Source organism: Cebus imitator, unplaced genomic scaffold, assembly GCF_001604975.1.
Source record: "Cebus imitator isolate Cc_AM_T3 unplaced genomic scaffold, Cebus_imitator-1.0 Scaffold424, whole genome shotgun sequence".
NCBI classification, from domain to species: Eukaryota; Metazoa; Chordata; class Mammalia; order Primates; family Cebidae; genus Cebus; species Cebus imitator.
This window is the reverse complement of record NW_016107739.1, coordinates 1,369,961-1,384,184: the sequence shown is the minus strand read 5'-3', so window position 1 is coordinate 1,384,184 and position 14,224 is coordinate 1,369,961. Positions and strand designations below refer to the sequence as shown.

At 44.0% G+C, this 14,224-nt stretch overlaps 1 protein-coding gene across 8 annotated transcripts in view; it reads right to left on the bottom strand.

The window, feature by feature from the left end:
- TENM4 (teneurin transmembrane protein 4) overlaps positions 1 to 14,224 on the bottom strand; it is an 827,507-nt gene that overhangs the window by 35,284 nt on the left and 777,999 nt on the right. For all 8 annotated transcript variants that reach the window (XM_017509841.2, XM_017509836.2, XM_017509838.2 and 5 more), the window contains 2 exons: positions 13,028 to 13,182; positions 6,362 to 7,239 (listed from right to left, as the gene is read on the bottom strand). In XM_017509841.2, the coding sequence (XP_017365330.1) occupies positions 6,362 to 7,239; positions 13,028 to 13,182 (1,033 nt within the window). The remainder of the gene's footprint in view (positions 1 to 6,361; positions 7,240 to 13,027; positions 13,183 to 14,224) is intronic.

The window sequence follows — 14,224 nt, the reverse complement described above, 5'->3', positions numbered from 1 at the left end:
ACGGAGTTTCACTCTTGTTACCCAGGCTGGAGTGCAATGGCGCGATCTCGGCTCACCGCAACCTCCGCCTCCTGGGTTCAGGCAATTCTCCCGCCTCAGCCTCCTGAGTAGCTAGGACTACAGACACGCGCCACCATGCCCAGCTAATTTTTTGTAGTTTTAATAGAGACGGGGTTTCACCATATTGACCAGGATGGTCTTGATCTCTTGACCTCGTGATCCACCCGCTTCGGCCTCCCAAAGTGCTGGGATTACAGGCTTGAGCCACCACGCCCGGCCTTCTTTCTTTATTTTTACTTTTAGTTAATTAATTTGCTTAGGAACAGGATATCACTCTGTTGCCCAGGCTGGAGTGCAGTGGTATGATTATGGATCACTGCAGCCTTGAACTCCTAGGCTCAAGTGATCCTCCTGCCTCAACCTCCTGAGTAGCTAGGACAACAGGTGTATGCCACTACATCCAGCTAATCAAAATTTTTTTGGTAGAAATGGGTATTACTATGCTTCCCAGGCTATCAGCATCTTTCTTGGTTCCTTTACCCCTATATCTCTATAGCATGTCTTCATTTGAAAGATATTTTTGCTGAGTATAACACCTGATTGGACAGTTTTTTTCTTTCAGCACTTCTGTCTTCTAGCTTGCATGGTTTCTGATGAGAAGTCTGCTATAATTCTTATCTTTGTTCCTCTTATAAAATACCTTTTTTCCTGGCTGCTTGTAAGGTTTTCTCTCTCTTTTTTAATTTAGCCATTTGAATATATGGCTCGAAATGTGTGTGTGTGTGTGTGTGTGTGTGTGTGTGTGTGTGTGTGTATTTATTCTGCTTGGTGCTTTCTGAGCTTTTTGGATCTGCAGTTTGGTATCCATTATTAATTATGGATAATTATCTGCCATTATTTCCTCAAATATTTCTTCTGCCCTGTTTTTTCCCTCTTCTCCTGGAATTCCAATTACATGTGTATCAGGCTATTGGATATTGTCCCATAGCTCTTGGATGCCATGTTCTACATTTTCCACTCTTTTTTCCCTTTGTGTTTCAGTTTGGGTAATTTCTATTAACTGTCTTCCTTCCTTAGCTGTGTCACGCTGTGTTCTCTGGAGACAGCAGCCCATCAAAGGCATTCCTCATCCTTATAGCCGTGGTTTTCATTTCTAACAACTCCATTTGATTCTTTCTTATCGTTCCTGTCTCTCTGCTAAAATTACTCATCTGATCTTGCACATCGTTCACCTTTTTCATTAGCCTTTAAAATAATTACAGTTATTTTAAATTCTCTGACAGATAGTTTCAACATCTGTGTCATAGCTGAACGTGATTCTGATGATTTCTTTACCTGTTGGGAATATGTTGCCTTTTCTTGCCCTTTTGTACATTCAGTTGAAAGCGTGACATCTTGTGTAGCGTGGAAGAGACTGAGTGACAGGTTTATGCCTGGATATGGGTAAGAGTTTTCTTCTGCTAAGACTTTTGTGAGGGGGTTTGGGTTAACTCAGGATTTGGGCTGGCTTTAAAGTTTGTTTATATTTAACCTCTATCATGGGTTTGAAATTCCCTTAGCAATTCCTTGTGTTTAGGATGGGAAACTGGTTTGCCAGAGGGTTTTTTTCCCTCAAGGTCTGCGGTTCAGCTCTTGGGTCCTCCCTCTGTGCTGTCTCAGAGAGGGTCTCTTTCCATGCTGCTGCTGCTCTCTATCCCACTCCCAGCAGTCTTCTGCCCTTCACTGATGCCTTCAGCCTTTCAGCTGGCTAGGGCAGTGGCAAAGCCTTAGCTAGAGTTCTGACTCTCAGGTATGTGGGTTATTTTTCCTTCCATTTTTCTTCCCTCACTCAGTTGAAAGGATTTTTCCCCAGTGCCTAAGCAGGACAGTGTGTGCTGCCCTTCTCTTCATGGATGAAGGGTGTTGCTCCTGATGGAAGATGAGGTGAGCAGGGTCTGGGTAGAGTGGTCAGGAGTTTATCCTCCTCCCTTAGCAGCTGCTGTGATCCTCCCCGAGGTCTACCATAAGGGACACTTTCTTAAATCCTTCCCCACTCTTTTCTGGTGGAAAACTCCTGGTGGGATTCGTGGAGAAAAAATAGTCCTTAAGTAGACATGGACCTGCCCAATTCCTGCAGCCTCCAAGGGCTTCATACTCTCTTGCCAGTACACACTTATCCTGTGTAAATTCACCAGCCATGCCAGCTGAACTCTTTCTCCACGAGGCTGCTGCAGCTGCCTCAGCCAAGCCAGTGCCCACATCTTGTCTTTTTCTGCAAGAGTCTGTCTCTCCTTGGATTTGACCTCAGAGAAGGAGTTCAAAGAAATGCATGAATTCACCTTTTGCCTGGCTTATTTTCTTGATAAGGTTGGGAATGATGCACTTTCCAGCTCTCATATCCCCAAGGAAAAACCGAAACCAGATCTCTTCATCTGACCCATTTCAGCTGAATTCTACATCCTGTTGGGAGCACTGACAGTGCTGGGGCTCAGATGTGAATCTAGCGTTCTTTTTGCTACAGCATATCTTTTCTTCCTGTCTCTACCTTCCTTCCATTCTGAATTTACATGTCATTCATAAAATATTGACTATTTGTCAACCAACTAGTTGGCAAGCCCTAAGCCTGATACAAGCAGAAATTTGTGAAGGTCTCACAGTACTTAATGTGAGCATAATTTTAACAGGAGCTGTCACAGGGCACTGTGGGAGACCGGAGCCCCCTCCCCTATGAAACTCACGGGAAGGGGTTGCTCACACCCATCCAGCAAGTCAATTCTGGAGCCTCCCTCATACTCGTCAGGCCATTTTCTCAGCTACCAGACGCCATCTGACCAGGAGCTAAGTCTGAGAGTAATGATGGGAGATGGGAATGTACTGTAGACTCCTTCAAGGTTCCTACCAGCAGACCTGTGGGCTGAGGAAAGGGAAGTCACCTTGATTCTCCAAATCGGTGAACTCTGTAAATCAAGGTGCTCTGAAGTGTGTGATGATTATGTTAGGTGTACTATTTAATCTGTTAAGAGAATTGATAAAGCTTACTTAAAACTTGTTTCAGGCTGGGCTCAGTGGCTAACGCCTGCAATCTCAGCACTTTGAGAGGCCTAGGTGGGCGGATCACTTGAGGTCAGGAGTTGGAGACCAGCCTGGCCAATAGAGTGAAACCCCGTCTTTACTAAAAATATAAAAATTAGTCAGACATCGTGGCAGGTGCCTGTAATCCCAGCTACTCAGGAGGCTGAGGCAGGAAAACTGTGGAGGTCACAGTGAGCCGAGATTGCACCACTGCACTTCAGCATGGGTGACAGAGTGAGATTCTACCTCAAAAAACCAACCAACCAACCAACCAAATAGCTTGTTTTAATAATAGCCTGTGTCACAGGCAAGCTTGGGCAATTTTTTAGAAAAATAGAACATTTTGGTTATAATCTATTAAACTGCCTTACGAAGCTAAAGGTAGAAAATTCACTAGAGTAATGGTTCATTGGCAAAATCTGTCCAAATCCTTAAGAAACACCATAATGAAATATCATTATATCTCTCCTTCCAGAGAGCCTCATAGTTTGCAAAGTATTTTTACTTTCAGTACTTATTTAGTGTTTCAGTCCTCATAATGGCCCAGAAATGGGGTAGGGCAGGGGATTATTTCTGCCTGGTTGAGACTTGGGTCTGGAGGCCAGCCAGCCTGTCCCTGAGTCACATGGCTCACATCCAGTGAAAATAGGTGTCTGGCACCCTTGCTTCATTCTCAGTCTGAGCTGGACCATTTTGCCTTGGCTGGCTGTGCATGTTATTTTCCAGCCGACTTTGAATATTCTCAAGGACCTGATTTCTTTCCTAGTTCATATCATAAGCTCTCATACCTGATTCTGCTCTTCTCACCTGACCTCTGCTTCCTATTTACCTCAATTAAAACTCTGTTCTACTCCTTCGATTAGTTTACTTGCAACTGTTCCTGGGAAATACCTTTCACACTCAAACAACACTTCTGCAATTACTGGTACTGCCACTAATATTGCTTGCATTAACAACAACAACAACAACAACAACTGCAGCAGCTCTCATCTGAGTACTTACAACGAGTCAGACACTGAGCTTTCCATATTTTATCTCATTGAAATTTTGAACCTCATACTACTCCTATGACATAGGTAATGATTTTCATCCCTATTGTACAGGTAAGTCACAAAGAATATAGGTAACCCTAGAAAACGCAGCTGAAAGAACACAGGCTTGCATTCTGGTTCTGCTATATACTCACTGTGTGGTTTTGGGCTCATTATCTAATCTCTCTGTACTTCATATGTAAAAAATGTGGATGATGATTCCTGCCATCTGAGGATGCTGTGAAGACTAAATGGGAAAGAGCCTGGCATATAGTAGGATCTCAAAAAAAAAAAAAAAAAAAAAAGAGTTTGCCTTTCTATTTTAGGACTTTTATCTATGACTTCTAGTTTGTGTCAACAAGGATAACCACTCCTGGGTACTGCTATGAAGTGGAGTCTTTGGAATTCCAGATGCCATTTTATAAAAAAGCAATTGTAAAAACTTTTCCTTCTTCACTAAACATCAACTATAGCTGTATATTTAATCAAGGAGAGAGAGGGAGGGATCTTTTCTGGTAGAAGTATAGGAAACCGTTTTAGATTTCAGGGGTGGTGGAGCGTGACGGATGCAGTGATGTGTAAGCATTCGGTTTGAGATCTGAGGGGGTGACCTTGGGAACTAATTGAGTGCACAGACTTGCTCTGACAAAGAAACCCCTGTATTGGTTAAATAATGTATAAGAGATTTCCATCGGGCAATGGGCAAAATGGAATTATTTAGCGTATTTCCATTCCAATGAGTTAATCAAGATAATTGCTGTTTTCCTGGATCTTTGTCTTTTCTTTGTAATTAACAAGGTCCTTGTTTGGAGAAAGGAATTTAGCCAGTGAACTTTGTACAAATTGCTATGACACTTTTGTTCAAATTATATTTAAAAATCGATTACAGATCCGTTTTCTTTGCATTCTGCTAGGACTGTTAGAAACTGATGCTTGATTAAGTTTGAGAAAAACTTTAAGGAGTCAAGTTCATTTGGAATTAACAAACTCAGTGTGGTGGTGGGGGATGGGGTGGCATATAGGGAGGGCAGCAGGGCAGCACTGAGAAAGCCCAAGCTCTAGCATCAGACTTGGACTGTGATCCCTGTTCTGCCACGTCTCACTGTAAGACAGTGGGCAAAGGAGCCTCCAGGGCCTCAGTTTCTTTGTCTGTCAAATGGATAATATCACCCATCCTCGGAGCTGTTGTGTGGATTAAATGCACTGGCGTCACTTGTAGCCTGTAGCTGATGCTAAACAAGGCTAACTCCTTCCCCACCTCTTACATGCTTATTTAATGGTGACATATTCAGCAATCTCAGTTGTCTGAACCATGGCTAAGACCTCAAAAAGCAGCTTAAAAAAATCTAAGTAGAAAGAGAGATGTTAGTCCGTTCATTAAAATATCTCCTAGAGGAACACCCCAGATGTATATATTTAATTTTGGCTAGGATTATAATAAGCTGAACTTCTGGTTCTCTGACCACGCCTCTTAAGAAGTCCTCTACTGGAGCGAGAGTAGAGAAATGAGCTACTTGAGGTGGGCACTAGGACTGAAACAAATAGTAGGTGGAGAAACCCTACCCTTTAGATCCCGGACCTAATAAAGTAATGGTTTAAAATCACTTCAGGCAGGAGCAAAGGGGTCTATATCCTCGTTTCCCCACTTCCTAAAAGCTCTCTTCATATCATAGCATAATATGCAATTGTTGTTCCTTATTAATGACCATGAATCATAAAAATAAGGTTTCATTATGTCTGTATAATGTGTTTGAGAAGGGAAGTATGCAGTACACTCCATAAGAAAAGTTCTGTGCAAAATGGTTAATGAAAAGGATGGTTTTTTTTTTTTTTTTGGAATTTGAAGATGTGAGTTTCAATTATGTGGAAAATTCATCCACATGTGCCTATTCCTTCTCCCCTTGCCACATTTCTGGACAGTCGTCATATGAAGATGCTAGCACTTCATCAGGTAAGTACTTTTCATCTACACCATCTCCCTGTGGGATGCTGGGCAGGTATCCACTGTATCCATTCTACAGATGTGGAAACCGAGGCCAAGAGGGAGTAAGTCCATGGTCGAGTGGGGACTGATATGCAACTCCTGTGACTCTAAAGCTTATGCCTTCTCCACCAGACCATTTCCTTCCTAGGAGAAATCATGTGGAATATAAATGTATTATAGGTAATGGTTTTTATCCCAAATCCTGAATTAAAATAAAATACTCCACCAATTTATCTCTAATCCTACAATGAATTAATGAAACAAAACCATTGAATGGCCTTGTTTTGGTACTTACTCATAAAATGTTGTCCATCCATTTTCATTGCTTTTGGTTGCCAGAAGGCCAGAATTGCCGTGGTATGTCATCATGGCCAACTCGTGTCCTTGTGTGGTCACACTCTTGAGTGCACTGTTGGTGCCCATAGTCACCCAGTATACCTGGCCATCTGGGACCACCAGCCAGAGGGGCATCCCAGTAGAGTCTCGGCGGACATTTACCATGTTGCCATTGTTGTCTGTGATGAGTGTGACATCACCATCCCCAGTGTAGGTGAAGTTGTACAGGTAGTCTCCCGTGGGCAGGCTTTGGGTGTACAGGTGCTTGCCAGTGGTATCAAACAGATAGAGCTCCTGGTCAATTGGTGAAGACAGCTCATACATGTTCTGGGTATTGAGGAATGGCTTGTTCTTCCGGATAAACCGAATTCGGATATTCCCAAGGTCTGCCACATAGAGCTCCCCATCAGCACACACAGCCAAGGAAGATGGGGTATTCAACTTTGCATCCTTGGCATAACCATCATCTCCGGAAAAACAGTCACAGTTGGCATCATTTTTACAGTCACAGCCACTGGGGGCCCCTGCAACAAGTGAGATTTCTCCGCTAGTGGTGACCTGCCTGATGCGGTTGATCTTTTTCTCATCGGTCTCAGCGATATACAGGACCCCGTTGTGTGAAACAGCCAAAGCGGTGGCCGACTCCAGGGTAGCGTGGATGGCCACCTTGCTTAGCAGAAAGTGGTCAATGCCAGGGACCTGGCAGTGCATGGGCCTCCCAGCGACAATGCGCACCTGGTGGTTTTCAGATATTTGCAGGACCACATTGTTGTCCAGGACATAAAGTGAGTTGTCCATCGGGTTGATGGCTAAGTCTGTGGGCCACTCCAGGCGAACCTGACAATGAAGACACCGATACTCAAATGACTGGCAAGATGCCCACCACTACTCTATCCCATAGCCCATGTAGCCCGTAACAGTGTCCACAGTGGCTTCATATATAGTCTTGCTTGATCCTCATGCAGCCTATCATCAACAATGACGTTAATGTCAGCACCCTGATCACTGAGAAACCGTGAAAGAGCTGCTCACATTTGATGGTCTCATTAAAATGACAAAACATGAAGAAGGAGTTAACAACAAAAACAAAACAGTAGGTAAAAGGGTAGACTTTGGAGTCAGATAGGGCTGGGTTCAGCACCTAGTCCGCTACTTATGACTGTGGGAAAGTTACTTTGCCACTCTGAGCCTCAATAGTCACATATGGGAAATGGGAATGACAACAGCGCAGAGCCCCTTACCCACCATAATCCACCAAATAATGGCAGCTGATGTTCTAGAGATGGAGGGAAAGGCAGATGGAACGTGGAGGCTGAAGTGGAGTTGTTCTGAGGCTTAGAAAAATTATTCAGGCATGGTTGATATGATACACGTATGATTTCTCAATTCTTTGAGTTCATGGATTCACAGCTGGCTGGGTGCTACAGATATAAAGACAACATAACCATGGCCTCTGTCTGTCATAGTTCTAGACCAGTGATTCTCGAATCTGGCCTCACATTCAAATTATCTGTGGAGATTTTAGAAAATAATGGTGTGCATAACCCACCCTTGGTGAGCGAAATCAGATTCCTGGGTGTGGAGCCTGGGCATGGGCATTATTTCAAAAAGCTTCCTGAGTGATCCTGACGTGGGCTTGAGAATCATGACTGGATCCTTGCTCCTCATGTGTGGTCATCAGCATCAGCTCACCTAGGAGCTGAGCATAAATGCAGAATGACAGGCCTCCCCCAAACCTACTGAATCAGTATCTGCAGTTAAGCAAAATCCCTGGGTGATTTCTACGCACACTGAAGTTTATGAAGCCCTGCTCCAGACAATAGTTTCTAGGACCTCAGAAAACACGTCCACCTGGAAGGGATTACTGAGGCTGATAGTAGGAACAAGGTATTCAGAAGTGCTGGGGCCCACATGGAGCCTCTTCTGAGCCAGGCTGGGAAACTGGCATGGGTCATAGTGAGCCTTCAAGTGGGCACCCAGGGGGTTGTAGCTGGCATGGTATAAGGAGAGGAATGTTTTCTTTGGTGGACATGGAGGCTGGATTGTTGGATCTATCACACTGGGAGGTGTTGGCATTAAGGGGAACCCTTTGCCAACTGTGTCCCTAGGATGTCCAGCCACATTTTGTGTGGGCTGGAAGCGCCGACAGGTGCACCCTACTGCTGATTTTTCCACCCACCTAAAAATTCATTGCCTTAGACTTCCTGAGCCCCCTACAAACCCTTGATATTTGGTCCAATTTGGGGCTTGCTTAAGCAAGTGTATACCTTTATTTTTATTTACATATGTATATATGTGTGTGACAGGGTCTCACTCTGACACCCGGGCTGAAGTGCAGTGATACAATCTTGACTCACTGCAGCCTCCACTTCCCAGGCTAAAGTGATCCTCCCACCTCAGCCTCTTGAGTAGCTGGTACTACAGGCATGCACCGCTGTGCCCAGCTAATTTTGGGTATATATGCATATATATTTGCATACATACATAATATATATATTAGACAGGGCTTTGCCATCTTGCCCAGGCTGGTCTCAAACTCCTGGGCTCAAGCAATTTGCCTACTGTGGCCTCCCAAAGTACAGGGATTACAGGTATGAGCCAGCATTTTGGCCTAAGTGTATGCTTTTAGATAAGAAGTTTTTCTTCCAGGAATTTACTAATATACCATTGTCTATAAGAGTGTTTTTAATAATGATGAAGCCATTTTTAATAATAATGAAAACTGAGAACCAATTCAAATGCATAACAACTGAGAATTGGCTAAATAATAGTACACTTAGTTTACTTATAAATTAGAGTACTGTATATAGTTGTTAAAAGTGATGTTACAGATGGATATTTAATGACATGGAGAAATGTTTGCTATATATTAAGTAGAAAGGACAGGTTACAGAACTGTAAGCACAGTGGGATACTAACTGGGGAAAAAAAAACAAGAAGTTTAGCTAGATTATAGATAAAGCAGAGATTAAATGCTTGAGGGATATATAAGAAAATGTTTACCATACTGGGATTAAAGGTGATTTTAATTTTCTTCCTCATGATTTCTAACTTCTTATATTTTCTACAATGTAAATGTGGTGGTTTACCAATGTAAAAAGAAACCCCAATACATTATATACACACAAGTGAGGCTGCTCCATCTGTTTCCTTCAGCTCAGGGACATTCTCAGAGGGGCAGGGCCTTTCTCAGTTCTTCAGAGCACAATCTTCAGGTCCTGCTTCCTAAAGTCTTCTTGCCCCCTTACTCCCAGCTCCCTCTGTCCCTGCAGACGGGCCAGGGCGCCTGCAGACGGGCCAGGGCTGCTGCTTCCCACTCCCCACTCTCTCTGGGCAGTGTTGTGGCAGCTTTTGGTTGCATCAAGAACATAGTTTGCTCTAAAGTGACAGGGGAATTTTCAATTTCTTAAAACGCACTTCTTGTCAACACTGGCTGCTAAATATTTTATGCCTTCTGGTCCTGTGGCACCTTGGGGACTTGCTTGCGAAGACCTTTCTGCCTGTCGTTATGATAAAAAGATGGCTCCTTGATGGGAGGAGTGGGGGGTGATAGAGTCAGTGGAGGGAGATGGGAAGGGGAAGAGAGGAAGGAATGAAGAGCAAGTGCTTTCAAACACTCCCCCGTATGCCATGTGCACAGAGGTGCCTGGGAAAGGAGAAGGGGCACTGCTCTTGGAGTCAGTCCTCACTCTGTCACACTGCCTGTGTGATGATGCTGCACCAGACCAACTACCTAAGCCTCTCTGGTTTCACTACCCTATTAGTGATAATCATGCTGAGACTCGATTTTCCATCCCCAAAATGAATGGACTACACTTCATAATTTCAGAAGGCTTTTAGCTCCCGTGTTCTATGGTTCCAGTGTGGAACGGGATCCTCTCCCCTGTCCACCTGAGCATTCTGTGCCTTTTTTAAAGCACTTGGAGCTGGCTGCCTTGTTGCAGAGTGGTTTTCTTGGAAAAATGGATTGTCAAATGAATGAATGAAGGAACAAAGGAAGGATCAGCGAATGGTATAGAGGGAGTGAGAGACTAGGGTCTGGACATCTCACTTCCTATTCCACTTCCACAACTGCTACATGTGTCACCTAACTCAAGTTTTTTAAACACTCAACTTCTTTCTCTATATGTAAAAGGGGATAATACATATTACATAGGGTAGATGTGAAGATTAAACAATACAATGTACAAGGAAGTTATTTGTGAATTTTGAAGGGAACTAGTATTCACATCCTATTACTAGCTGCTGGGCACTGTACTAGACAATTTATGTACATAATTTCATTAAAAAATTCATTTCCATATCCCTGATGGAATCTGGTACAGGGCTCTACATTTATAAATGCCTTTTCTTTCACCACACTGCAGTATTCTTATCTGTAAGATGGATTATTGTGATAGCTAAGTAAGAAAAGAGAAGTTGTACTTATCCTGTACTGCCATTTCTAACAGAGTGCCTAGCACATACTAAGTTCTTATTTTGGAGCCTAAGCAGAGTTATTCTCTGTCCGTGGTGGCCATCTCCACTTCTTCACAGGTTGCAACAACTTCCTTCTGTTCCTTCACTGCTATGTGCCTCTCTCTTTAGTTTCTTTTTGGGCCTGGGTTTGTCTCCTCCCAAAGGAGCTAGTCCAAGTTCCTTGGCTCTCCCCTTTGCACTCTTGCCTCTGAGCTGTGTGCTCTCTCTAGCTTACCTCCATGCTCCTCACGGGGCAGCAGAGTATAGAGGACGCTCTGAGAATGAAAGCCCGTGACACCTGCTTATATGTGTCTGTAAAAATATATTGCCAGTATTGGAGAGTTTGGTTAAAGAAAATCCCATGCTGAGATTCAGACAAAGGCAGTTAGGGCCAGGGGTATTGAGATTTCAGTCCAGGATTTTTGAATCTAAGTGTGGATTTTAGCATCCCCACCCCCCCCGCCACCATATGCCAGTTGTCTTCCAAGCCTTTGATCGGATTCCTTGGCAGTACCTCTATCTAAAGTTAAACAATTTTCCGATGTGTGGATTGAAAATTTTCGGCACCCTGTGCTGGCTGGTTGAGGGCCCATTTTGAGAACTGAAAACACTTGTATGCACATCCTTAGGCCATGGAGGCTTTCTGATGGGTAATTCAAGCTTGCTCACAGACCAGAGAGAGAAACTCTCTAGCCAGCAAGTGTAAGCCTGCCAAAACTGCAAAGACAAGTGGCAGAGAACAGCTTCCATTCTGGAATGAAACAGTCACATTAGCTGGCGCACAGGGAACCATCCCAGCATGTGACGGGGAGGTGACATGAGTGCTGGGGCCACCAGCAGCATCCACAACGCTCTGCGGAAGGATTCAGTGATACATATCAGTAACAGAGGCAGGCACCAGTAAGGCTGGTGGCAGGTGCCAGTTAGTGGAAAAGGCCATGTGTGTGCAGGCTCCCTAAAAATGAAGAGGTTTAAAAGCTAAATGTTGCTGGGGCTGAAATCAATGTGCAATTTGATGTAACTCAATGCTCCTAATTTCCCAGGTTTTGGTAATGTTGGCAAGACTCAGCACAGGCCACTGATTCAGCATGGGCCCGGCTGGGCCAAAGGATCCAGCAACAAAGGACATACAAGTCATCACAGGGTGTACTAAGAACATGCTGGATAGCCAGTCACTTTTATCTCTTTTTGACCTATACTGGGTTCCTGGTATCCAGATATTAATGTCCAAGCTCTTTGGCATGGCATGGCAAGGTCCTTCCTCACCTGGACCCAAACCATGCTTCCTGTTTCAACTCCAGCCACCTGCTTCCAAGAATCCTACACTCTGGTTTTTCAATTTTCCCATATGCTTTGAGTGTACCAGCCTCATTAACATCTTTATGGCTTTGCACATGCTGTTCCCTTTGTGTGAAATGTCTTCTTTTCTTTCTTGCCACTCAGCAAACGCCTATTCTATTCAACCTGTAAAACTTGCACAAATGCCACCTCCTGTGTGGAAGCAGGCACAAGAACTTCTGTTCACTCAGCACCTCTGAAGGGCCAAGCAATGCTAGAAGTCGTGCATGCATTGTTTCATGTATCTTCAGGGTAATCTTGCTGGGCTGATGTGAATTATTTCCATTTTATAGATATAAAAAGTGAGGCTCAAAAGACTTTAGAAACTCATCTAAAGTTACTGAATGAGTGATTGGCAAAAGCTAGGATTCAGTCAATCGATTCATCAATTGACAAATAAGGACTGTGCTCATATTTGGGTAATCACGCACCCTGGTTACTGACAGAATTTCTGACCTCATGTAGCTTAGAAAGAGAACAGGCAATGTAAAAATACTCATCAGTGTTACCAAAGAGAAAGTTCAGGTGGCAATGGATTTAATGTCCCACAGTGTACAGCTCTGTCCATCCTACTCTGCTGCTGTTGACGTTTCCTTGAGGAGACTTCTTCACTGTCCCCTGAAGTTCCACTTGTTACCCCGATGGTGAACTCCCAGGACATGGACGTATCTTACTTATCTTTGTGTCCTTGGTGCTCATCACAGCCTGGCACCAAGTAGGTGCTCTTTAAAGGCTTGTCAGTGCAAAGATGAATGGCCAGCAGGCTGGCTGGGTGGCAGATGAGAGGATGAGCGGGCAGTCCCAGGGCTCTGAGATGAAGCCATCTTACCTGGGAAATATCCATGACAGAATCACAGCTGAGCGGCCGGGCTGATGTGAGATCATTGGAACCGAGGAGGGTGGAGATGATCCCATTCTGATCGATGCGTCTGATCATGGTGCCATCCACGAAGTAGATCAGCCCAAACTTGTCTACTGTAATTCCTGGGGGCAGAGAAGCCAAAACAAAAATTCAGCATCAGAGATGACAATGACCTACACATTCCTGGAGCCGTGCTAGTTGACAGAGCAACTCCTCTACATGATTGGGTTTGATCCTCCCACAACCTTCATTCCTCTCTTAAGGATGAGGAGGCTGGGACTCAGAGGGCTTCAGTGACTTGTTCAAAGCAGGGATTAGAACCCAGGTTTTCAGATCTTATGGGACTCTGGTCCTCCCACCTCACTGCCTCCTGAGATTTTAATCTATCACCTTAGCCATCCACTAAAACTGGATTCATAACTTCTGGGGGTTTTTTTAACACTAGAGATTTAGTGGTAATGAGGATCTTTTTCAATATTAACACTGAATTATTTCAATTTACCTACTTCTGAAGCTCTGTAATTATAATAATCAGTTCCCCTTTTTGGTAACCATTTTTCTTTTTTTTCTGAGACAGAGTCTCACTCTGTCACCCAGGCTGGAGTGCGGTGGTGCAATTTTGGCTCACTGAAACCTCCACCTCCCAGGTTCAAGCAATTCTCCTGCCTCACCCTCCCGAATAGCTGAGACTACAGGTGTGCACCACCACCCCTGCCTTTTAAAATTTTTTTTATTTTTGGTAGAGGTGAAGTTTCACCATGTTGCCCAGGTTGGTCTTGAACTCCTGACCTTAGGTGATCCACCCACCTTGGCCTCCCAAAGTGCTGGGATTACAGGCATGAGTCACCTGTGTCCTTCATGCTTTTCTATTTATTATTTTAGCCCCATTCGTCATTACAAAAGTACAGCATCTAAATAGAATCCTGTGGATCTGTGTAGAGAATATCGTTGAATTTCTAAAGGTGACACTTTGAGGAGTCAGAATCATTACTCAACAACACCTGCTCCATTCACCAGACCATCTCATCCTGTTAACTATCTCCCTGACCCAGATTGAGTGATCTTGGGCAAGTCACTGAGCATCTCTGCCTTTGTTTTCCCAGCTGTCAAACAATGGGATCGTTCCAAATCTGTATTTCTCACTCTTGGATGTCTATGGGAATC